A 23,772-nucleotide genomic window follows, 5' to 3' on the forward strand; every position below is an offset into this window, starting at 1 on the left:
AGCAGGTCTGTGAACTGCTCAAGGGCCTGCTTACCCACTCTGCAGCTTCCTTACGCTAGGAGTGATGCCCGGAGCATCAAAAGATTCTGTTCTCTCAGGTACTTCTGGAGGTCACAGAGTTTTTGGCCTTCTTTTTCCATCTTCTGGCGTGAACAGTCTCTACTCTGGAACCCTCTGCCTTTGGCAGCCTGGTACTGGTTTTTTTGCTTGTCCTGCTCCCATGATTCTCGTTCCAACACTTCCTGCCGTGACTGCATTCTGCTCCTGAGAAAATCCTACATAAAGACATTTACAATTGTACACTCAGCTTTCATGCTGAATTTCATCCACAATTATCACTGGCAGAAGTCAGAAATGGGTATAATCTATGGAAATTCATTCCTTGCATGCAGAAAGACTCTACCACAGAGATGGAGAATTTTACTTTCCAACTTTCATCTTTATACATGTGTCAAAAAATGTTATCCTTCATTTATTTATCTCAAAATGATATAATGATATTGGATATAAAACAGGCAAAAGACAAATACTCTGGGTGGTGCCACTGCTGGAAACACGGTAGTACAGGAAAAACATTTCTGGAATTGCCCTTACCAGCCTTTCTTTCTCTTGTTCAAATCTCCTTTTGTTGCATTGTGCCTGCAACTCCTTTCTCTGCAAATGCTGTGTCTTTAAGGACTGCGGCCTCTGACTTGCCTTCCTCTTCTCCTCTGGCAAGAAGGATTCCTTCCTGCTCCTCTCTGCCCCAGCAGCCTGGAGCAGTGCCATGTGCTGCAAAGCTCTGTCTTTGTGCTCCAGCTGTTTCTCTAGCCCTTGCAATGTTCTCTGACGCAATTGCTGCCTGTTTCCAAAACAAAATTTCTCAAATTTCTCAGAAAGAGCAATAAAAGAAAAAGACAGTGCATAAGACACAAAGCAGATACTCAGGCAATCTGTGCTCAGTTAATATTCCAGGACTCTTTGTTAGGTTATGAGGATTAAACCTGTGTCCTAAACAGAGGTGGCAAAAACCCCAAATGGGCTGGTGCCTGATGTCAGCTAACTGCAGTCATCCGCTCACCCGACTACATAACCTGGTGCGGCCATGTGTTCTTGGCCCTGAAGACTAGGAACCAAGGAAATGGATTGTGCAGACAGGGCTGTAGGACTAATCTGGACAACTGGGTGGCTATGTGTATTGGTGGTGGAGCCACAGGGGCAACATAAGAGATGGAAGGAGGTGGTCATGGGGGCAAGAACCTGCTAAGCTTAAGTGGAATGTGGAGCCAGGGGCAGGGAACAGGGGTTTGGGAGGCAAAAGGACTTTGGGCCTTAGGATGAGATTGAAGGGAATTTGCCCTTGGAGGAAATGCGAAAGGCTATGGATCCATGCATACCCACTCACCCATACCTCAAACATCGATTTTATTCCCATTACTAAACCACCATGACCACTCTGCAGAGACTAGCATGAGGCACAGTGCGTGATGTTCAGAGACTGAATGAGAGCACCAGGGAGCAGACATTACCAACCTTCTGACATTTACTACAAAAACCAGTTAGCTCCTAGGTATCACCTCTGGTTGTCCCGGCACAGCTGACGTCGGATGCCATCTGCCTCTTGCTGCTGCTCCCTCTTCAGCTGCCTCTGTTCCTCTTGCCACCTTTTGTGCTCAGTCTTGGCTCTGTTGAAGTCCATCTCTTTCCGTCTCTCCTGAGATGCACGATTAAGGATTGATTTCTAAGAGAAAAAAACCAAAACACCCTTAATCATCTCATCAGTATATTTTTCTAATGTAAACTGTAAACCTACAAAACCAGAACAGCTTAGTCTTCTAATGTCACTCCTGAGCTCTGGAAGCCACACTGGCTCATGAATATTACAGTGTCACTTCCTGTTCATGAAACCACTGAGTATGGTGCTAAAACCTGTACAAAATATTAGGCTTAACCAACAAAGGGGTGCCTGAAAATCCAGTTTTAAGAGTTCTTCGTAGGTCAGTAGGCTGTGCTGTTCTGGTTGTTCCAGTGTTGAGCCAATGGTTAAAACTGCCCAACCTTTGTGTCAGCTTCTGGATTGGATGGAAAAACACAGTTTCTGACCACAAATCATATTGCAGATCCTTATTAGCTGTTGTTAGAAGGAGAAATAACTGCCTCCCGCTGGCCAAACACAAAATCTTCCTGGAGTTCTGTGCAGGTGTACTAACTCTTCACTTCCTGTTGTCTGAAAATTCTACCCATGATCAACCAGTCTTTGTGTTTTCTTCAGTAGTAGCTGCATTTCAATGCTGCGCAGTGTTCCTAATTTGCATTTTCAAATGCACTGTGCTATGTAAAGAGATGAAGGAGCACCTACAATGCTTCTTTTCACAGCCATAGTGCAATATTTATTTCTTTTGTAATCCTTACAGTGCCCTGTATGAGGGAAGGAGCAAGGAAACATCACCAAAACTTAGACATGCATTCCAGTTCGCATTGCTAGAACTGTTTGGGGCTGGAACAGAGTTTCCACAAAATATTTTCCTCTCCCAAATGCATTCTCCCTTTTCCTATTCCCAGCTGCAATTAGCATGTTCCTGCCATTAGCTGCTTCTCTGCAAACAGAATGTCTCCTTCCAGTTCTTTCCTGAGGACATCTTTAATACCACAAGCTGAAAAACACTACAGGACCTTCAAATAATGTCCCTGCCAGTCTCATGTAGCATTTTGACTGATTTATTTCAACACATTGATCTGTATGGCTTCCTAGGGGCAGTGAACACCTTCGTTCTCCAGTGTATTGCTATTCTTTGCAAAAACTGTACCTTGCGGGTGGTTTGTGTTTAATGACATACAGAGGGTGAGATCCAAGAAAGAATCAAAAGTGTTCTATAGGTGGGAGGTGAACAAATGGTGTTATCTAGCAGGTAAAGGACTGGCCTAAAGATTAGGAGACTTGAAGTTCCACCCCAGCCCTGACATGCACTCTCTGCTATGGGATTCAGCTGGCTATCCAGACTTTCTCTGTTTTGCTTTCAGTATCTGTAAAAGAGGAATAATTTTTTGCTATCTAGTAGAGCTGGCTGAGAGGTTTATTTAGAAAAGAATAGATCTGAAATAAAAAACTCTATCAAAAGTCCTGAGTAAAAATACCAGAAGTGCCCTGTTCCTGTACAACACTGTCGTGGTTTAACCCCAGCCAGCAACTAAGCACCACGCAGCCGCTCACTCACTCCCCCCCCATCCAGTGGGATGGGGGAGAAAATCAGGAAAAGAAGTAAAACTCCTGGGTTGAGATAAGAACGATTTAATAGAACAGAAAAGAAGAGACTAATAATGATAATGATAACACTAATAAAATGACAACAGTAGTAATAAAAGGATTGAAATGTACAAATGATGCACAGGGCAATCACTCACCACCCGCCGACCGACACCCAGCCAGTCCCCCAAGCGGCGAATCCCTGCCCCCCCCCCCACTTCCCAGTTCCTAAACTAGATGGGACGTCACATGGTATGGAATACACTGTTGGCCAGTTTGGGTCAGGTGCCCTGGCTGGGCATGAGAAGCTGAAAAATCCTTGACTGTAGTCTAAACACTACTGAGCAACAACTGAAAACATCAGTGTTATCAACATTCTTCACATACTGAACTCAAAACATAGCACTGTACCAGCTACTAGGAAGACAGCTAACTACATCCCAGCTGAAACCAGGACAAACACTGATTCCCAAGTGGAAACCTTACATTTCTATTTATGCATGGCTATTATTCTACATAGCCATAATTTTTGTTGCAGTAAAAACCTTTGAGAAAGAGATCAAAGGAGAGTATATTCTCACATGACATAAACAAATTGCTTGATCCTAATAGCTAAATCTAGTTTGGACCAAATACTTACTGCAATGCTTTTGTCTTTTAGAAGATTTAGAAGATCTGTGGATCTCCTAGCCTGCACATTGGAGGTACTGTGTGGTCTCTGTACACGTAGAGCTGATTTGATGATCAAGCTGTCTTTCTCTAGCGATTGATTCACTCGGTTAAAGAAGCTTTGGCGCCTGAAGGGAACCAAAGCACTGGTTCCCAGGGAAGGGCTCCTTTGGGAATACTGGATTGGAGCTTCTGCCGCTCTGGACTCAAAAAGACCTTCCAAATAAATTAGGGCAGGGACATATGAGGTTACAGGCAGCTTAGAAAAAGAAAGCAATTTTTTTTTTTTTAAAAAAAGGACTTCTCATATAAAATATATTCAAGCAAGACTTGTATAATTTAGTACCAACATTTTCCTCTGAGGAAGTGGGACATTTTTTAGTCTCCACAAAACAGGTCCCAGCTTTCAAAAACCAAGCTTGCCATTTCAATGAAGCAAGAGTTTTGCCTGATAAAACAAGATCACTGACTGCACTTACAGCTACTCAGGCTAAGGGATTGTTTACATGGTATTTTGCAGACAGGCATGAGCTGCTTCTGCCAATGCTCTGAAACGAGCAAAAATGATAAATTTCTTGATAGGGCAAAGCCAGAACTATACATCCTGCTGAGAGGCAGGAGAAATTAGCTTGGGCACAACACTGTGCTAACACAGTTTTTTGGGGTAACTGAGAACATAAGCAGAGTTTGCTTGCACCTTTCTGCTAAAGACAGCGTGGGCCTGAGTGGCATTTGTTGCATGGAATGAGGCTGGAACACCAGCTGGGGGGAAACGTGTACTCCTATTTGACTTTTCATTCTCCCTCTACCAGCAGTGACACAGAGCAAAGCTGAAACAGAGAAAGCTTTAGGCTTTCAGAATCCTCACTTTAATGCCTGCAATTGTCACAATGCTAGCTTAAATGAGAACAGCAACAATTTGATTAAAATCATGATCCAGCCCCTTTTGGATGACAAGGGAACAAAAGTTTACTCAATGACATTATAAAGCAAACATTTTTAGCACAGATAAGAGAAGGAGTGTTCTGCAGAACAGTCCTGGTGAAATTTTTTTGCTATAGGCAGTCATAGTTAATGTTACAGATTAATTTTTAAAATGAGGAATTTTTATAATAAATAATATTTATAGTGAGCATTATGAAAAAGGTTAAGAAAACCCCCAAGCTGCTACTGCAGTAGCTGTAAAAGCCAAAACCCCCCAACTTCCATCCGAAAATACTTTCACCTTGAGAAGAAGATGAACAACTTCTCAAGCTACCATTAATACCTACATATAATGATACTACATTATGGTGGCTATATTCACAGCATGGCATTATGGCATTTTCTTTTGAAACATCAGGAACTATGGCAACAGATCTTAGACATGATGGCCTGCTGCACTGATATTGTGTGGCAAGTTTTGTGTTTGGATAAAAGAGCTACAATTTCAATACCATGTTCATGTTTAAAATTAGCCTCAGTTTCAGCATCCTGCTGTCGACTATCGGCTTCCTCCTTGTGGACTGTCTCCATTAACCAGCTGTCTGTGTTGACAGCAGTATCAACCATCACATGAGCCATCTCCCTCTGTGGACTCTAGAAATAACAAGAAATGCAATCATAATCCAGACATGATAAGGAAAAGACTAGGTTAGTTTCATGAACTCACAGCATAAAGTCTTAAGTTGCAACTGAAGTTTAAGAAAGAATAAAAAAAAACCTCGGGCGGAGTTCTTTAGTAAAGAAACAGCTCTTAAGTAGAGTAATTTCTGATCACTTTGTGGGTTTCTCTACATCTTCAAATGACCTAAAACCGGCAGTACTTCTGCCTGGAAGGTTCCAAACAGCTACAAAAGAGATCAGGCCAGAGGAGCTCTGGCTGAAAGGAGTTTCTGGCACATGCCAGAAATCAGGATTCTAACCCTTGCAGAGTAATGGAGAAAAGCTTGGCAGTAGCGGGTGCACATTAACCTCCTCCTTACTGATCCTCAGCCAGTGCCCTGTTCACAAGCACCAAATCAACTACCAAGGATCACAGAAGTCTCTTTTGGTCTTTGATTGGGAGAGGTGACGCCTTTAACGGGGTAGAGAAATATCTTAATAGAAATATGCCAGGGACTGCCTTGGTATGGAGCAACCCTTACTGTAATCTTTATCCAGTGTAAAGTCTTCTGTCTGACACTTTTTCTGGCCTTTACCTCCTTTATGCAGAGGCAGGATGTAGAGGAACTGGGCTACGTGACACTTCTCATGTTCTGCATCCATGGAAGAGGTTCTAGGAGTCTGCTCCAGCCAGTGACAATGACAGCTTCTAGCTCTTTCCCTGGTCAAAGGATCAGGAAGACAGTGCAGAGCAAAGTCTCTCCATTCTTTAGCAGGCATACATAAGGGCCAGGCCTAAAACATCTAGTAATTTTTGGTACCAAGAGCAGAAAACTTGAGGTAACAAAGCAGATGTTATACAAATAGCAGACCACATGCTAGCAGAAGAGCGAAGGTGAAGCACTTTTTACCTTCTTAGATTCTATAACATCATTGTCCTCTTCCAAACAAGACTGAACATATTTTGGAACATTTTCCATCTTCAATCTCTTCTTTTCCTTCTTCTCTTCCTCGCTGGAAACACTTTCTGAAGATGAAATACTCACTTCAGACAGTTGCTCTTCTATTTTCTTGCTAAGCTCTTCTTTAGTCAAGCTCGTTCCTGGGATGAAGGCATCTTTCTGCTGCACTTTGCACCCTGTAGGCCGTGTGGGTTCCCAGGCTGCAAGGCAGCAATGGGGAAGTGAGTTACACCTACAGCTGCACTTCGCACATGGCTGAGTCGAATACAGACCCCTTGGCCAGTAGTCCAGGTCTGAGTGACCCTGTCTGTAATGGCCTGAGGCTCTATAACCCGGTGTCACGATGTATGGGTAATCCAAGCTTGAATCTACCACCATCTGCCTGGCTGCTAAAGGCATCTGCAGTTCTAGGATGATGCGTTCGCTTAAGGGCAGAGGGATCCGCAGAGCTTGGTCAGAAGACACCTCCTTAGTCTGCCCATTCCAGAAATTCACAAGCACTCCCCTTCCATTGTGTGCTGTGCATATTTAAAAAAAAAAAAAAAAAAAGGCAAAGAATGTATCAGAAGCATGTCATCCTGTGTGATTTATCTCTTAGAAAGCAGGTGATAAAAGTAACAGCTTGTGTTTCAGACAATTCTGTAACAACTTCAATGATTTTTTTCTTTACAGGTTTCAAATTTGACCTTCTTTTGAACTTCCTATAAAAGACAGTAGATAGATAGCAAAATTCTCACTCATCACAGCAAGCCAGGATTTTACCCTGCAAAAGCTGGAAACTAGACTAAGATAATCAGGTCAATACTTATGAGGGCCTGGAATATTTTTCTCCTTGTGTTGGGAGGATGCCAACCCCGCCCCCCCCCAATTTTTTAGGAAGTCTCCACTCACAGAACAAAGCAAAAGCTAATTCTGGGAGCTGCATTAATTCTGGCACTGAAAAAGAAAAGGCTGCTTAGTGCCAACAAAAAAAAAAAAAAAAAGATGATGAGAGAACCCAAACAGCAGGTGGTGAATTCTCCATGATTGAGACTGTTCTCTTTTCTGTATAGTAACCTGCAACCGTGGTGAGTCTAGCACTATTAAGAAAGCCAATATCCCATACCTAAACGTGCCTCCTTGTTCTCTATAACCTTTAGCACAGTGCCTGGGCCAAAACGTTCAGCTCTAGCCTCCCATGGTGCCAAGACCCTGTCTCCTGGAGCAAGAGGCTTTTGCCTGGCATCTTCGTAGTGGAGAATGTCATAAAGAGGCGTTTCCTGCATGCGAAGCTGTACCTTGCCTTTCACACTGCGACTGTTGTCAAACTGAATTAAAAAGCGTTCCCTGGAGCCCTACAAGAGTAAAACATGCGGTTTGCAAGACAGACATCTGGGTCCAATTAACGGCCAAACACAAGTGCTAAGAGGGAAGTGGCAGAAATCCCAGGAAGCAGAATGTGATCTGGGAGTGTAGCTTTCCTCTTCTACCAGGTTTTTCACTGTACTGTGCCCATATTGGGCTTCAAAAGTAATTAAAAAGCTGGGGCTTAAGGGGCTAACCACCTTTCTCTTCCTTTCATTTTGGATTTAGATTTTATTAAGCACACAATTAGCACGCTAAGGCAGAACTTTACCAGGAAAACCTCCCATCAGAGAAAGAGTAGCCAAAAGAAACTGCGGTGTATGATGCAGTTCATTACATAGTAATCAAAAGGGTAACAAACCAGTAAACTGTCACAAACTGTCATAAGTGTAAATGCTTTAATTTAAGCCTTCAGCAATGGGTGTGGGGCAGATCTATTACCCAAATGTCAGCCTTCTCTGCAGATCTACAAGTGCACTTACACAAATAATGCTGTCAGCTCCTACTCCAGCTAATGTCCCTCATGCCTTTAGCTGCCCCCATCTGTTCCACCCCACACTGGAGCTTACAGCCACCCTCACCTATACTAGCATCACTATTTATTTAGCTAACCTGCAAACTGTGAAATGAACTGGATTTTTAAACAAAGCCTGCAGGGGGGATTTTCTGTCTGGCATTCAAAATCATCTCACGAATCCCAGAAACATAGATGGAAGAGAACGGGGAAAGCTCTCAGTTCGGTAAGGAGGAGGTGGTCCCTGGAGGCAGACATTTTGGATTACTATTGTGCTGTTTAGCTAATTGACTTTGCTGCTTAGACTGGGTGGAAGTAGACAATAGGGATAAGGGACCTGTTTTGTTTGATTGCCTCTGAATAACAAGTTATTATAACTACTGAAATGGATTGATTTCCAGGCTGCTTTTGCTTGTAGGACTCCTCACAGTAACCAGCCAGTCATCATCAGGAAACAGATGAAAATAGGATGTAGGGAGACAATAGTGGTTATGAAGTGCACTGTATCACAGGATACCCACCCCACAGCAAGGGCATGGGACTGTTGAGGCATGGGAAGAACACGGAAAAGACACACAGATTCTCTTGCAGCATAGTTCCCGATAAATAGCTACCTTCACCTCTTGGGCAATGTGGCCCAGGTAGTAATAGCCATCAGCTTCTCTCCTTGCCAACACACGAGCCCCCCTCATGAAAGTGGAAGCCTCTGGGGATGAATCAATGAAATTCCTTTTTGCCAAGGATATCAAGGGCATACAAAGGGAATCTGGGTTCCATGCACAAACAGGAAAGCTGTGGAAGTCCAAAATATAAGAAGTACTGAATACCCTGGCAACAGAACTTCTGCAACTTGCTGCAATGAAAAGAAACCAAATCCACATGGGACACCCACCCCACTCTGCAATAACTGTCTTTATTTCCTAGCTTTTTTCTTCTCTGCATTTCCAGCGACCCGTCTATAGATTTTGAACTTATTGTATTCCTGGACATCTTGGCAGCAGAGAGCCACAGGGATCTTTATTAGCTGTGTGACAACACTGGACATGCGAGATGGACATTGAGCTTACCTGGAGGGGGGAAGGAGGAGATGGAAGCAGAAGGTGAACATGATTTATTGAACACTTAAATCCTTAAAAAGGAATATTATTTATAAAATTGAAATTTACTTTCCAGTATATTCCTTCTCTCTTTGTTTTAATTCTTCCATTGTATCTTGTGGTGCTATGCTGTTTATCTGTAAGCTCATCACAAATGGTTTGATTTTAAGAAATCAAGCTTGGAAAGAAGAAATATAAAAAAATAAAATATAAGAACTAGATGATAAAAAACCCCTTGTACTTCACCTGCCTTCTATTCAGCTGCTAGGTATGTAGCAGGTGTACCCCTGTTTCTTCAATCAAAATGAGTTGTGTTCTTCAAAGGACAATGTGTCATTTCAAGGCTACACAAAGCTATAGTAGGTACCATTTTGGCCCATCTCAGATCCTATCATCGTTTTATTCTACTGTGAAGGAAGCACTGAGCGTGTGATTCTTAAATCAGAACAGTTTTCCTTTCTTACTAATTATGCCTTTTAGTTAATTGATTTTAGTAAAGAGCTTTGAACCTGGAAAATATACCAATTTCTCAGGACAAGGCACAGCTTGGAAACAGGCAGCAGAATGGAAGCAGGGTGGGGGTTCCAGAGCTGCCTCTCCCACCCCCAGGAGCAACGGAGGCATATCAGCCCTGCTGGCTTCCTCTGTCAGTCTGCCCTTGGCTCTCAAACAGTAGCCCATGGCCAGCCAGTGAGCATTGCCTCCTCTTGTACCCTGCTTGTTATGCAGCTATCCAAACTCCCCAAGCAGGCAAGAGCTGTAAAGTTAATGAAAGGAGCTGAAGTCAAGGAAGAATGAAGAAGGCTGGGATTGAGTCTAGGAAGACAAAGTTGGTTTTGCAGGTCAAACCCAGCAGTGGAGCCATCTGGCCTGAGCAGGATGGAAAACATGAAATGTTTGAGAACAATGACCGAGGGAACAATATGCCAGGGACTACGAGAAGGGAGAAAGACAAAATGCAAGGGAGTTGGGAGGTGAGTCAAAACTATGAACCTTATGTTAAAGTGTTTGGCTTTTATGGAAAAAGAGAAACTTGTGTTGCATTAATAGCGTGTTAAGTAAAAACAATGGTTGAATAGTTTGCCACTATTCCCTGTAAACTGTTGCTGAAAATGCATTCTACTTTGTGAAATGCCATCCAGTAAAGATTCAGTCGGAACTAATTAGTATGCGTTAATCTTATATTAGTGGTATACCATTTCAGAAGCAGTAGGGGAGAGTCTGATCGCTTGAAAGGACCCCCCTGATTGTCTGGCTACTTTCTCCATTATTTTTTGCTTGCTTCTTTGATGATCATCCGAATCTCCCAGAAGGCAGATGACGTGTACCGGATGCAACTTGTTCTCCATAAGAAATTGGCAGATTTCCTCTGACTCTTGTTCTGGCAGTATGTCAGTGAACAGACACACCGACTGACAGGCTGGGTCCTCGAATGCTGCGGCCAAGCCGCTCGCAGCATTCGTGCCATTCTCAAACCGCAGGGATCGAATCCAGGCTGCTGCTTCAGTGACGCTGCTGAGAGAACACCTGACTAGGCAGTTGCGCCATTTTAACACCTATTCAAAGAAAAGAAGGAGAAAGAAAGAAATCAGCGACAGAAGCCCCCTCTCAGGTGCAGGTCTTCGCTAACACGGGCCGGGCGTGAGACTCTCTGTTGGGCATTTCTGCTCTTAGGCGTCCCGTAGCTCGCCCCTGCCTCCCCGCTACGGCAGCCGGCCCTCAGAGGAGACCCTCCCGCCGCTCCCCGCCTCGCCTGGCCGGAGAACGCCACGACGTTGAAGAGGGCGCCGGTGGGGCCGCCGGCCAGCAGGAAGAGGCTCCGCACCAGGCTCTCCCGCAGCAGCCCCGCCGCGGGGCCCGCGCCCGCCCGCATCCCGACCACGAAGGTGAGGCCCGGGGCCCGCCCGGCCGGGCCCGCCATGGCGGGGAGACGCAGCCGGGGCTGCTCGGGCGGCCGCGGCCGGTACCGCGCGCGGGCCCCGTTGCTACGCAACCGGACGCTGTGGGCCGGGCCGCCCGGCGGAGCGGCGAGGGGGGGAAAGCGGGGCGGGTTATTTCTTTAGCTCCTTCTTTAAAGGCGGCCAGCCGGCGTCGTCTTCTTTCCCCGCTCGGAAAGGAGAGGTTTGGCCGGGGAGGTCGCCCTCTCTCCCTCTTTTGAGCCCGCGGTGGGCACGGCCAACTTTTGGGACTCACGAGGAACCCCCCGCCGGTGCGTTGGAGCCGTCCCGCCGCTCCCAAGTGCCGGAGGAGCAGGGGAGGCGGGGGTGCCCACGCAGCCACAACGGGCCCACCCGCGGGTCGGGGGCAGCGGAGTTGTCTCCGTGTCACCGCGCCACGCCGCCGCCTGGGCGCTTTGCCTCGCTTTCCCCCGCTTTCCCCCGTGCCCCTTCCCCCCTAACGCACCCGGAGTTGGTAGGCGCCGGGGCGGGCCAATCGCCGCGGCTGTTGTTGGGAGGTGGCGGGGGTGACATTGGGGGGGGGCGGCGGTGGCGGCGGAGCTGCCATCATGCTGGCGTCGCTGGGGCGGTCGGCGGGGCGGCTGCTGCGGGCCGGGAGCGGCGCGACCGGGCTGCGGCAGTGAGTGGGGCGGGCGAGGGGAGTGGGGCGGGTCGGGCCGGGTGCCGGCGGGGCCGGGAGTGAGGCGGCGGCGGTGCGTTTGTTGCAGCGCGGGCGGCGGGGTGCACATCCGTCCGCGGTACCGGCAGTTCCCGGAGCTGACGCGGGCGCAGGTGATCCGGAGCGAGCTCCTCAGCGGCTTCATGTGGTTCTGGATCTTCTGGCACTTCTGGCACAGCTCGGACGCGGTGCTGGTGAGGCCGCCGCGGCTCAGGGCGGGGGGAGCGGGGGCCGGGGCCTTGTCCGGGCTCTGACCGTGCCTCTCTCCCAGGGCCACTTCCCCTACCCCGACCCTTCGGCCTGGACGGACGAGGAGCTGGGCATCCCTCCGGACGACGCGGAATAGGCGCCGCCGGCCGCGGTACACCGGTACGCCGGCTGCCGCCCCTCCTCGAACGGACCCGACGGCCCCCGGGGGCTGCAGCCGGGCTGGGCTTTGTCTTTAAAGGGCAGTAAATGCAGTCACCGGTCCTCACGCAGTCTGGAGCATGCTTTAAGCTTTGCTTCAAAGGTCCCGGCTGTGATACGGTGCTAGGGCATCGTGCCTGGCCCTGCTTTCTGGCTGCCTTCTCTTGGTACTGCTAGAAGTACCCTACTTTCAGCAATTATTTGTGTGCTTCCAAAGGTTAATGTGCCAAACCACTGTTGCACAGAGTGCAACTGTTTGCTTGCACCGTTTATTGCCTTCACACACTCTTCTTCTCAGGTACCTGAATACTCGAGTCCTGGTAGCCTAGTTTTGGCAATATAAGCCTACACTCTAACAACCTAATTTTTGAGGAGTTGCAGCTTAACTGCTACCAGTTCAAAATTATTTTTTTGTGCTATTCTGTAGACCCAGCATTACCTAACCTTAAGGACATGCTGTCTCTCTTTCTAGAGAGAGAGACACCTGTGCAGTTTTCCCCTTAAAGGTTTGAGGCTTTTGCTCATTTCTGGTTCTTTTAATTACCCTTTCTCTTAAGCTGCTGTGTCATGTTATGGCTCTACAGCTTCAACTACTGCTGAAGGCAGCACGGGTGCCACCGAGGAGGTCCTTCCCTTGCTCTTGGTGGTGGGAAAAGGACGGGTGAAAAGGTTCTCAGGATTCTCTTCTGTCACTTGCAGGTCCCTGGGACGAAAGAGGCCCCTGGAACCAAAGCTTTGGCTCCTCCATCCTTATTTCAATAAAAGTTAACCATAAGCAAACTCTAAACTAAATTGTACCTTGTTTTTGAGTACCTACTGTAGGATTTCTGGAGGCTGAACATTATGGCTGCAGAGGCAGGGTACTTGAGTCCACATGAGCTTCTGTAATGTTTGCTTGATATATAATGTGCTGCCCCCAAGAAATAAGGTGATTTATCCATGATTTAAAACTTCCACAAGTGCACAGTAGGTAAGAATCCCATCATTAAAGCTCTGTCAAATAATCACTAAAAGGGTAGGGGAGAAATAAAACTTGTGTTAGAGCTGCAGAGAAGCTAACTGAAAGACATTTCACTGAAATCTTGTCACCAAGTAGCAACTGGAATAACAGTTGCCATAGAAGCAGGGGAAGTTACCCTGAAGAGAACCTAGACCAGCTGGTACCAAGCCTTCCCCAGGGTGAGGGGAAATCACCCTCGGATATTACCAAAGTCCAGAATAATCCTTGTGAAGTGAAAGCTTCTGCAATGGTAAAAATGCCTTGGGGCCAAGCACAGTGGTCCAGCGTAAGGAAGATGAAGGGAGGTGGGTTACTCTCCAGGCATTGCATAGTGGTTTTTTGTTCGTCCCCCCCCCCCCGCCCCAGCCCTTTTTTCCTTCTAGAGTTACATTCTAAAACAACAACATCAAAGTAAATTTTTCACTCCCCTTAATCACCTTAGTTGCACCTCTGGAACTCCATGGTGATGAGTTGTGAATTACATGATAAACAATCTCCTTCAGGCTTTTCCATGCAGTCAATCTTTATTATAGCAGTATTCTCATATTCACATCAAGTACATAGAACTTTTTGCCTTTTATATAATACAGAGTTCTTTAAATAACTTTACACAGAAATAGTTTTCTTCAATCTGAATTCAGCTATCAAATTTTAATATGTTTTAAGTCTCCATGCTCTCTAACCAAACTGGACAATATTTCCCATTGTACAAATTTACATGAGAAAAATTCCAAAGTACAAATGAAGGGACAACAAAAGTAAAGGGGGAAGGAACAAACAAGAAAAATAAGTTGTATTGGCAATTACAGGGGAAACTTGTAGAAGGAAAGAAGGGGAGTTGCCATGACCTATGTAACAGGAAACCAAAACCAAACATTTTGTTATGAATTAAAAAATAAATACAAGTTTCAAAACAATTACTCCATTGTAGATTTTAAAAAGCAGCTACGGAAATCTACTAACACAATTGTTTTTTTTAAGTAACCAGACTGGACCTTCTACTTTGCAGTCATAAGCCCCTCACAGACCTCTGGTGGTCAAAAAAAAAAAACAAACCAAAAAACAGCTGAAAGGAATGTTGTGTTAGCACAGAGTTTAAATTGGTGGGGCATACATTTCATTGCACTAAGGAACAAACAAACAAACAAATCAAATCTGTATATAAATCTCCCTTTCCTCTCCTTACTAGATACTTTGCCTCTCATAAACAAGCCTCTGTATTATGAGGTAATGCCATTGTCTTGACTATATATAAAAATAATCAAGTTTAAAGGATATAGATCTGTGTATCTATAAACTTTAAACAAGCCAGTCCTCTCTTACTCCCCCATAGGGTCCAACTACTGAGTGCTACACCTTCCATCACTTCTTAATGAAACATATGCATTGCGCCTCTCGTGGAAACCCCCGCAAGAGACCAGTGCACCTTTCCTAATCTAGGAAAAGCAGCCTGCGCTCAAGTAAGAAAGACAGACAGTGCAAGTAATGCACAACAGATTACAAACATGTATACCTGCTCCTTCAAAACAAGGCAGAGTCACAGAAGGCAACAGTGGCCAGCTTGCATGTGTGGTTTGACAAAGGGGAAGAGGGATCCAATTAGGCAGCTGATGACTGATTACTTTTGCAATTGCTTAAGAAAAATGTCACCTGCCCAGCCCTGGGAGACCATCACTACACCTGACACGAGGTGGGGAGGGAAATTACAACTGGAGGATGAAGGGCCAGGAGGAACACTGCACCTGCAGTCAGGATGACCACAGCGCAGGTGGGCTGGCGCGTACATCCCAAATAGCAGTAGACCCTGCTCTAGCGGCACAGGTCAGCACTGGATCCCAGAGGGATTTCAAGGGTAGCAGGGGGCAAGACTTTCCCCAATCCCAACAAATGAGATCAGAAGAGAAGCAATGTTAATTTGGGCTGCCAACACAGGCAAGTTGGCCACTGTCAGGTTTCTGTCAGTTGAGGAGAAGTGTGGAGACGGGGGGAGGAAGGGGAGGCAGGTAGGACACAAGGCTCATGAAGGAATGATGTGCATTTTTTTTGTTGATTTTTTTTGTGTGTTTTTTTTTTTTCCCTAAAGGTTCACAGCTTTGAATAAAAAAAAGCACATTTATTGCACTTACATTTTATTTTAGACAGAGTTAGTTTAAATTATGCCCTCTGTACCCCCCACCATCCCAAAATAACCCAACACCCAAGTTTGGTCCATTTTGCCCCCTAGACCCAACATCCATGCCCAGATGGTGGGCTTCATTTCTTCTGCTAATGTTCCACTGAACTCCCAAACACACAGATTTTCTTTTCAGCTAGGGTGAATACACAAATGCAACACAGAATGACATTTATCAAAACAAAACCCAACCATTTCCCAAACAAAAAAGAAAAGTTATTTTTTGTGGTTTACTCACTCAAAAGTAAATGTCACACGAGGCTTATTCTAAAGTACAGCTGCTGCAAATGCGACAAATGAGACAAAAATGACCAGACAGGCCACTGCTGGCTCTTAAGGAGGCCACATGAGCTGAACACATTGCTGCTGTGATGCCATGAAGCAAATGCCTAGGTAGCTTAGAAGTTTCTAAACCCTCCCCCCAGCAACCTTCTCTTAGGGAAATAGTTTCTTTGTGATTTTTTTTTTTTTTTAAAAAGGACAAAATACCATCTTCTCATTTTTAGTACTTTTAGTGCAGAATTTGGGGTAGGTGGTAGGATTCCAGATAGTTCCTGGAACATTAGTTTTTACACTTTGCTTTCTAAAAGGAACAAAACCAAATTAAAATTGGTCTGATATTTCATATGAACTGTGCATTTAGACATAACTTTGTAATTTACAATTATGCCCAAAGTCTTGCCCCAAAGAAGGAAAGGAAAAGACCTGAAAAAGCACTAATACCAAAACCCATTATTTTGTCCTTTATGGACAAGTAGGTTAAATATGACACTGGTATGTAGGTACTGCCAGAAGTCTATGTAACCGGTTTGAAATTTGAATAGATCAAATTCAAAGACACTGGTTGTCCCTCAGCTGACAAGACACCTACTGTCTCCCACAGTTAACGTGCAATAAAAATATGCAACCACTGAAGAGTAACTGCAAGAGACCCAAGGAAGAACTAAGGAAACCTGTTGATATTCCAGAAAACAAAATTAATTGCACTTTCTGGGCCAGGGAATTAATTGTATGGTCTGATATATGTGGACTTTGATTACATGAGTACTAGCCATCAATTTCTCCTCATCTAACTCTCATTTTTCATCCACCATCTCATTCCGAGATGCTATGACAGTGTAACTTTGGGCCTCTCTGGAGCTTTCTACGAGCTTTCTTTTAATAAGATCTTTGTGTCTTTGGAGGGGGAGGAGGGCTTATTTATTTTTAAATTAAATGAACCTCATTTAACTTTCAATAGAGCAGATTTCAAGCAGCAGGTTTACTGTAACTGAATTAGGTATCCTTCAATTCCCAGCTTTGAAATGATCATAGGTATTTTGGGGAATGCTCTCTGCCCTCCTTGCTCTTTTACAGACATTTACCAGCCCCAAACTACCTACCTATAGTAATAGCTATATACAAAACTACTGCATCAGAAGTAAACCAAAGCCACTGCTCTAGTTACAAAGCACCTGGTTTACATTCTGTTGTACTTTTTAAGGTTGCGAAGGCACATGATCATTTGGCAAACTGCAAAGACTGTTTTGGGGGATCCCTATGTAAACCATTTAACAGAGGGTCTTGCTAGCTCTCTCTTCTAAAGAAGAGAGATACGCTAGTTTTCATCTGAATTTCTTCTTTGTATATTCTATATTCTGCAGTGTTTAAAGTTTCCTCCTTCCACAGTTTCATAGTTATTTACTGCTGTTATGGTGCTGACTTGGTAGCTTCTGTGTTAGCATCCTTGAAACTTAAATGCAAAGAGAAAGTTTTAACAACTTTGCTCTGCTCTTCTGATAATTTTATTTACTAGGTAAGAAGCAATGAAGCAATGAAGAAAGATATTTAAAATGCATGCCAAAACAAATACGAAGTGCAAATGCATATTAACAAGGCTGCAGTAAACAGAAAGTTTGTTTCATAAACTTCTATGTAAAATGCCTTAACAGAAAACCAGAACACCCAGCAACTTCAAAGTGATGCTGTAACAGCCCACTCATGCAACTGCTTTTTAACTGAACTTGGCTGTACCTAGAAGCTTTGCCTGTCACATTGTGCTACTGGTGATACTTTTTTCAACAGACAGAAGAGACATCTACAGTACAATGAATAGTTTGTGCTACACATGCTGCACTCACAGTCAAGAAGGGAATGAAATCTATAGGCTGCAGAAGTGTGAAATGTCTACATGCTTCTCCCTTAAATTTAGCCCCTCCAGCTATCAAAACTTCAACTTGTACTTGTTTGTGAGGTTTCTGGGGATCTGGCTTCCCCAAATGTTCTGGAAAATGCTGGATGCATTTACATCACCAGGCAAACACAGAAGCAAACCTATTTATGCATCATCTTCAGTGTAATTTTTCCTCTGATTTTGGCATTTGTGGAAAGACATGGTATTTATCAACAGTCAGCATTTCACTCATTTTATGTCATGAAGGCCAAATTCTGCCTCAAACATTCTGCATCATCATCACCAGCTGCAAGAGCATTCAAATACAAGAAAAGATGATTTTAGGTAAGCATAAAAAGCAGAATTAGATTAATTTAATGACCTACATGAGTTTGGCAAAAAAGAAATGACTGGACTAATTGTATCTGGCCTATGTAGGACTTAATTCACGCAGAAATTACTTTCAAAATAACCAGGCCTCTGCTTATACCATTTGGTTTAAGCTCCACTACAATGTTCCAGTTCCAGCAAATACACCACAGGAAACAACCACGTACTGACAGGGAAGATGTAACAGATAACAGGCCTCTTCTAACTGTATGGAAAAGGAAAGGCAGAGGGGAAGGTGTATGTGTGGTTAATAAAAGACATGAATATCTGGGATTGGATACTGGTAGGTTTGCAAATAATTATTAGATACTAGATACTGCAGAGCTAAAAGTAGTATGAGTGTCTAGATGTTTGTCCCAACACGCGTACACAAAATATGTACTAACATCTCCATACTATGCCATGAGCTTGTGGCTGGGACACCACAGAGAAGCTTAAGAAATTTGGTGTAATGGACAAGAATGTATTGGTCATTTCACTTTACTTTCTTCATTGCACTGCTATACAGGACACTCAGTTCTTGTCTACTCCTATCTCCCCATTCACTAAACATCTACAGGGCACCTTTAAGACTGGTTCTGATGGCATGCAAGACATCCAGAAAAACTCCTGAAGGAAAAGATTAAAAAAAAATAATCCCAATTATTTACAAACCAAGTTTCTTCCAAAGTTTTGCGTGAGTATTATGTGGGACCTCACAGACAAACACACATTACTACAGCTATCTGGAAGGAAACAAACAAACATGAAAACCAGTAGAAATGCATCCTGAAAGGACTTCTCTAAACAGCAGCCAAACAACTTGCACATTCCTCAGGGAAAAAAAACAAAACCAAAAACCAGAAAAACAAAACTACAAACAAAACCCCAATAAAAAAACCCCCAGAGATCATGTGTTACTTATAAAGTGCTTTGCATGGACAAGGATAGCAGTTTTCCTTGTGCTTTTCTTATGGGCTCAAGAAGCATATTGTAGACTAATGGGTAATGAATCTTCACAAAAGTAAGTTCATTTTAAGCAAAGATGGAATGAAATTCCTAACAGTTGTATTTTAGCAGACGATCTTCTGCCAGCATGACCTTGTGGAAGGAAACTAGGGCTTTTAACAAGCTCTGTGAAACAAATGACTGTTGAACCACCTGTACATACTTGCTCCAATAACAGTTTCTTTTGAGAGAACATTAATTTCCAGTATGCCCAACATGTACAAATTAGGCTACAGCCCACACAGGGGCTGGAGCAATGCACAGGGTGGAATGAGAATGAGCAATGACCACTTCACCCTCTGGGAGTCTGTAAATGCTCTCACCTGCCTGCTGACCCCAGTGGTCCCAGGCTCCTTCCATCTCTTAGGTACTGGCCTCAGTTGATCACCAGGGAGCACGCCAATTTCACCCGTCTGCACACCACCACTCCCTCGTTACCTTCTCCACACTGGAAAGTGGCTATTGCTACTATTTAAATTCCTGCCAATCTCAATAAGGAAAAAAATCTTACAGCATCTGAAGACCCACAGCAGACAAGAAAAAATTTGTGCTTTTTTTTTTTTTTTTAAAATGCATCCTGTACACAAAATCAATTCTATTCATGTACCAACATGAATCACTTCATTCTTGTAGTGACTATTAAGTCATTCACTATTGCTGTCTTGCTAATGTTTGTGGAATTAATATGAATACACAGTATTTCAGTTATAATTCCCACTTCAGATTAGTCCAGTCCCTATAACCCCAGTAAATATTTACTGACAAACATAACAGACTACCAGCAACACCGCAGAACTCCAGGGTTTTAAAAGCACGTTCCACTACCGATGTGCGTTTCTCCCTTCACCTGGGAGCAACCTTCTGTAGACAGAAACAGTCCAACTCTCCTAGGGAGGGAAGGACAGCGTCCTCACCCAATGCACCCATGTTTAGCACAGACACCACATTCACACACATTTAACTCCTTCATTTATTTGTCATGACTTTGTTTAACAACCCCCACCTCCTCCCAGCAAGAACCTCCCCGCTAGAGGGGGGTCGGTTCTCCTGCCTCACCTGGAGTGGTACAGGGCAGAGAGGAATCAAATTCTGAAAACTTCTGTTTGAGCTTGAATTTCTTTCTAATGTGGTCTGACTTGCCTCTGTACAAATAATTTACATGTAAAACCACACACCAGAGAACTCTGCAAACAGATCACATCACAAGATATTCTACTAGAGGTAAACGATGTGCAGAACTTTACCAGTTGTTTTTTCCCTGACTGGGTAACTTGTCAAAAAGCTACCAACCATTTGAAAACCAGGATTGGAGGACAGGAAAACAAAGCACTCTAATGGAGATACCGCCACCTTCATCCTAGTTTGCAAAGTGTACAAAAGGGAAAGACAAACGGGAGGGAAGAGATGACAGGGAAGAAAGCAATGAGAGGAGAAGTAGTCAGCGTGGATCCAGCAAGTACCGTTTTGTTTTGATCTAACAACTTGCCATTAGGACAAGATGCTCCACATTTACACACACACTTATCAGAGGACATTTAGTTAACAGGATAAAAATCCTTAAAAAAAGCTCTCGAAAGTACCAAAACATAATTTTCGGAATGTCTAATTCTAGGGGATTTTGTATTTCTATTCAATTCAACCTGAGAACTTTTTTTCCCATTTATGAAAACATTACATATTGGTAAGGTACCTGGCATTAACCTGCACCCTCATTTAAAATAAAACTTTTAAAGTAGGTACATACACCATTCACAGTCTGTATCAGGAATTCTACAGACTTCAGATGCTGCAGTAGCATCTTTGATAAACACATTGTATCATATGATACAAAAGAAAAAAAATAAACAGAGAGGACAATCTCGCTACATTTTTTTTTTTTAAACTTCAGTTTGTTGCTGGACCAACAAAAGAAGGATCTACCTAATCCTTCTAAAAGATGTTGTATATGCACACACCAAGAAAATACTGGAAAAGGAAAAAGGTTAAGGTTGGTGGTTGTTGTTTGTTTTTTGAAGAAGTGATAAAGTAAATCTGAAAAAAGGTGCAGCAGCATCCCCTTTTCCTTCAGATTAACCTCTTCGCCTTTTGAGTAACATCTTCTCCAGCTCCCATCACCCCACACTTTTAATTTTACTGGAATAAAACCCAATAATATAGACAGATTTAGGTGTTTGACATTGTAATACAGTGAAAAGGGGATACTGCATTGTCCACAAATCAGTGAGTACACTGGGAAAAAAAAGATCGGAATGGAGGATGATTCTTTTAAATTAGCACTCATCAGATTTTCAGCCTCTGATGGTACGTTGTTAGAGGGAGAAAGCCGACCGGCAGACCATCCAAAGCAAGTCTCCTAAGTTGCAGCAGCAGTTCCATCCCCTCATGCCCGAGCACCACAGTCAAACCACGAGCGCACTCTCCTCTCTCCTGGGAATGATGCCAACGGCACAGGCAGCCACTGCGGGTCTCCGAATGCATGTGGTGGTTTGTGTTGAAGGAGAAACACTGGCAGCAGAGGATTCTGGTTCCCAAAAAGGTACTTTTTCCCATTGTGTTGGACTGGCAGTTCCATTCTGCTCCACTTCTAAGCTTATGGATATCTTTTCTAAATTACTTTAGGTTTTGCGGAGCAGAATAGAGTTTTGATGTTAAGAAACTGTAGGAACACAAGACTTAAATAACAGAGTGGGTGCTGCCATGGTGCTGTGGCTACTTGAACGCTGCAAATTCTCCTGTAGAGGGAGGACAAGAGCTTAGTTTAAAAAGGTGATTTCCGTTACTAGGTGGTCAGAGATTTTCTCCAGACTAGTCAAACATTAGGTTGAATATAAAAGATGTTAAAAAATGCAAACTGTTAAAATTAAAGCACAAAAGAACACATAGTGAGAGAACATTGAATACAGACCCAGCATATTTTACCAGAAAAGAATTTCTTGAAAGCAAGCTGTACCCATTCTTCCCAAGACAGAAGTCTGAAAGTTCAAGCAAAGTCTAATTCATCATGCATTTGAAAATAAAATGTGTCAGTTTAATTTCACTTTAAACTCCTTATTGCACATATATCCTCCTGAAAAGCAACAAACTGCAATAAACGTGTCAGACTGCAAACTAATTTCTATTCTGGTGTAAAACTGGTTTCGTAACAAAGAACTATTTGACACACATATTAACCTTTAAAGACTATATACAGTAAAGTGCCTGAATATTAAGCCAGTACTGAAGAATGCTAGGATCTGGTTTAGAAACCAACAGAGCAACCTACTGTGAGAAAAATAAGAATAGTGACATTGTCTACTCACTCCCAGACTAGGAATTAGGCCTCGATACTAGGGAGCACAACAAATAAAGCAACCCCATGCTTCCTTCAGAATTACTGGATAAGCAGTAATGCTATGCAGTGCTTTCACATGCAATTATCTCCTGAAATTCTACATAGTTTATTTAGCATCAGCATGCCGTGAGATAGACTGGTAGTCCCATTTCAGAGATGATGAAACTACGGCACAGAGTAAAATCACTGCCCAAAGTCTTAAGAAGTTTGCCAGAACACTGAATAGAAGCTGAATCTAAGGTACTCATCCTCTTAATCTTACACATTAGCCAAAAGATTTCCCTGCCACCCACAAAGAAATTGTATTCTATAGGATTTTTAGGGAGGGGTGTCAAACTATGCTTAACCAAAAGGACTTAGGAGCAAGAGAAAAAGAAACATACATATAACTTCCCTGTGTTGGGTTTCACACGAATTTTGGGTTAGTTTATGCCCCTTCCTTGACAGCACTCCTCAGAGTCCTCCTAATAATGAAGGAACAATAAGCATGCATAAAGACCCCCTTTGTTTTGTTCAACAGAAGTGTGCTGAATGCCATTACATTCAAACAACTGTTCCCTATCTTGGTGTCCTTCCATCCTTTCAAGAGCAAGCGTTCTGTTGGCTTTGGTTTTTCTTAAGATTCTTATTCTGAATACTGGAAACAAACCAGAAACATCCCTGCAAACGGAATTTTAGGCTGATAGCATTAATTCCATGGAATGTATTGCTGTATAAAGAAAAGAACCAAGAAGAGTGATCAGCAGTCAGCACGAGGAGGGGGAAGAAAAGGCGTCTGCAGGGCCTGGTAGGAACAGCTGATCCAGCTGCTCTAAGGGAACACGAAGAAAGCAGGGAGAGGGGAGAGGGCTCTGTGTGTCATACGAAATGAGAAGGGAGTACACCCAAGGCCTAAAATAAGGGTGGCTGGCACAGGGGACTCTGACAGATCTCAAGCTCTACGTGTCTTGATAGACTGTGGTGGTAGGTTTAAGTTATAACAAAATAATTAAAAACTTCACAATGGGTCTAACTGCCTGTTTTACTAGTTCTACCAACAGATAAAACCCTTGCTCGAAAATACTCTAAATATTTGATAATTTTTCTTGCTTCTCTCTGACACATTTCACCAATTTCCCAACTACCTTCACAGTATCTTCTAGAAACACCTTAATTTTTGTACTTTTTTTCTTTTAAGAGAAGGACAAAAAAGTCATCAAGTATTGCCTGTGAGGCTAATTTTTAAGAATGACATTCACGCTTAGCTACACTTTCAAAACATGCTCTACTTAATTTATTTTTCAGTCTGCCTTCCTAAACTGCTGATTAAAGATCAATTTATA

General features: G+C 43.6%; 3 protein-coding genes across 7 annotated transcripts in view; 1 reads left to right on the top strand and 2 right to left on the bottom strand.

The window, feature by feature from the left end:
- On the bottom strand, positions 1 to 11,391 carry LOC138690073 (trichohyalin-like). 3 transcript variants are annotated; one of them, XM_069807536.1, is made up of 10 exons: positions 11,147 to 11,391; positions 10,590 to 10,949; positions 8,911 to 9,088; positions 7,544 to 7,772; positions 6,388 to 6,638; positions 5,329 to 5,470; positions 3,864 to 4,108; positions 1,557 to 1,720; positions 595 to 841; positions 1 to 275 (listed from the first exon to the last, which is right to left on the bottom strand). In XM_069807536.1, exons 3-10 carry the CDS (start codon positions 9,049 to 9,051, stop codon positions 51 to 53), a joined length of 1,644 nt encoding a protein of 547 aa, XP_069663637.1. In that variant the 5' UTR covers positions 9,052 to 9,088; positions 10,590 to 10,949; positions 11,147 to 11,391; the 3' UTR covers positions 1 to 50. The 3 variants fall into 3 exon arrangements, with proteins under 3 accessions (XP_069663637.1, XP_069663636.1, XP_069663638.1); XM_069807535.1 differs by having other exon boundaries at positions 6,388 to 6,956; positions 8,917 to 9,088; positions 11,147 to 11,390; XM_069807537.1 differs by lacking the exon at positions 7,544 to 7,772 and having other exon boundaries at positions 6,388 to 6,956; positions 11,147 to 11,389.
- Positions 11,392 to 11,816: 425 nt separating this feature from the next.
- On the top strand, positions 11,817 to 13,197 carry NDUFB2 (NADH:ubiquinone oxidoreductase subunit B2). Of its 2 annotated transcripts, none has more exons than XM_069807543.1 (4): positions 11,817 to 11,970; positions 12,059 to 12,203; positions 12,281 to 12,378; positions 12,845 to 13,197. In XM_069807543.1, the coding sequence occupies exons 1-3, from the start codon at positions 11,900 to 11,902 to the stop codon at positions 12,353 to 12,355; spliced, it is 291 nt and encodes a 96-aa protein (XP_069663644.1). In that variant the 5' UTR covers positions 11,817 to 11,899; the 3' UTR covers positions 12,356 to 12,378; positions 12,845 to 13,197. The 2 variants fall into 2 exon arrangements, with proteins under 2 accessions (XP_069663644.1, XP_069663643.1); XM_069807542.1 differs by having other exon boundaries at positions 13,117 to 13,197.
- Positions 13,198 to 13,915: 718 nt separating this feature from the next.
- Positions 13,916 to 23,772, bottom strand: part of BRAF (B-Raf proto-oncogene, serine/threonine kinase) — an 87,214-nt gene continuing 77,357 nt past the window's right edge. For both annotated transcript variants that reach the window (XM_069807534.1, XM_069807533.1), the window contains one exon: positions 13,916 to 21,851. In XM_069807534.1, coding sequence (XP_069663635.1) covers positions 21,829 to 21,851 — 23 coding nt within the window. In that variant the 3' untranslated portion in view covers positions 13,916 to 21,828. The remainder of the gene's footprint in view (positions 21,852 to 23,772) is intronic.

The sequence above is a fragment of the Haliaeetus albicilla genome, chromosome 19 (assembly GCF_947461875.1).
Source record: "Haliaeetus albicilla chromosome 19, bHalAlb1.1, whole genome shotgun sequence".
NCBI classification, from domain to species: Eukaryota; Metazoa; Chordata; class Aves; order Accipitriformes; family Accipitridae; genus Haliaeetus; species Haliaeetus albicilla.

Coding starts and splice junctions, on each gene's coding strand:
- NDUFB2 (XM_069807543.1), top strand. CDS start 11,900: ATGCTGGCGTCGCTGGGGCGGTCGGCGGGGCGGCTGCTGCGGGCCGGG. Junction 11,971..12,058: donor GGCGCGACCGGGCTGCGGCA/GTGAGTGGGGCG, acceptor CGTTTGTTGCAG/CGCGGGCGGCGGGGTGCACA. Junction 12,204..12,280: donor ACAGCTCGGACGCGGTGCTG/GTGAGGCCGCCG, acceptor CCTCTCTCCCAG/GGCCACTTCCCCTACCCCGA.
- LOC138690073 (XM_069807535.1), bottom strand. CDS start 9,051: ATGCCCTTGATATCCTTGGCAAAAAGGAATTTCATTGATTCATCCCCA. Junction 4,109..5,328: donor TAATTTTAAACATGAACATG/GTATTGAAATTG, acceptor TTTATTTGGAAG/GTCTTTTTGAGTCCAGAGCG. Junction 276..594: donor AACAAGAGAAAGAAAGGCTG/GTAAGGGCAATT, acceptor GTCTTTATGTAG/GATTTTCTCAGGAGCAGAAT.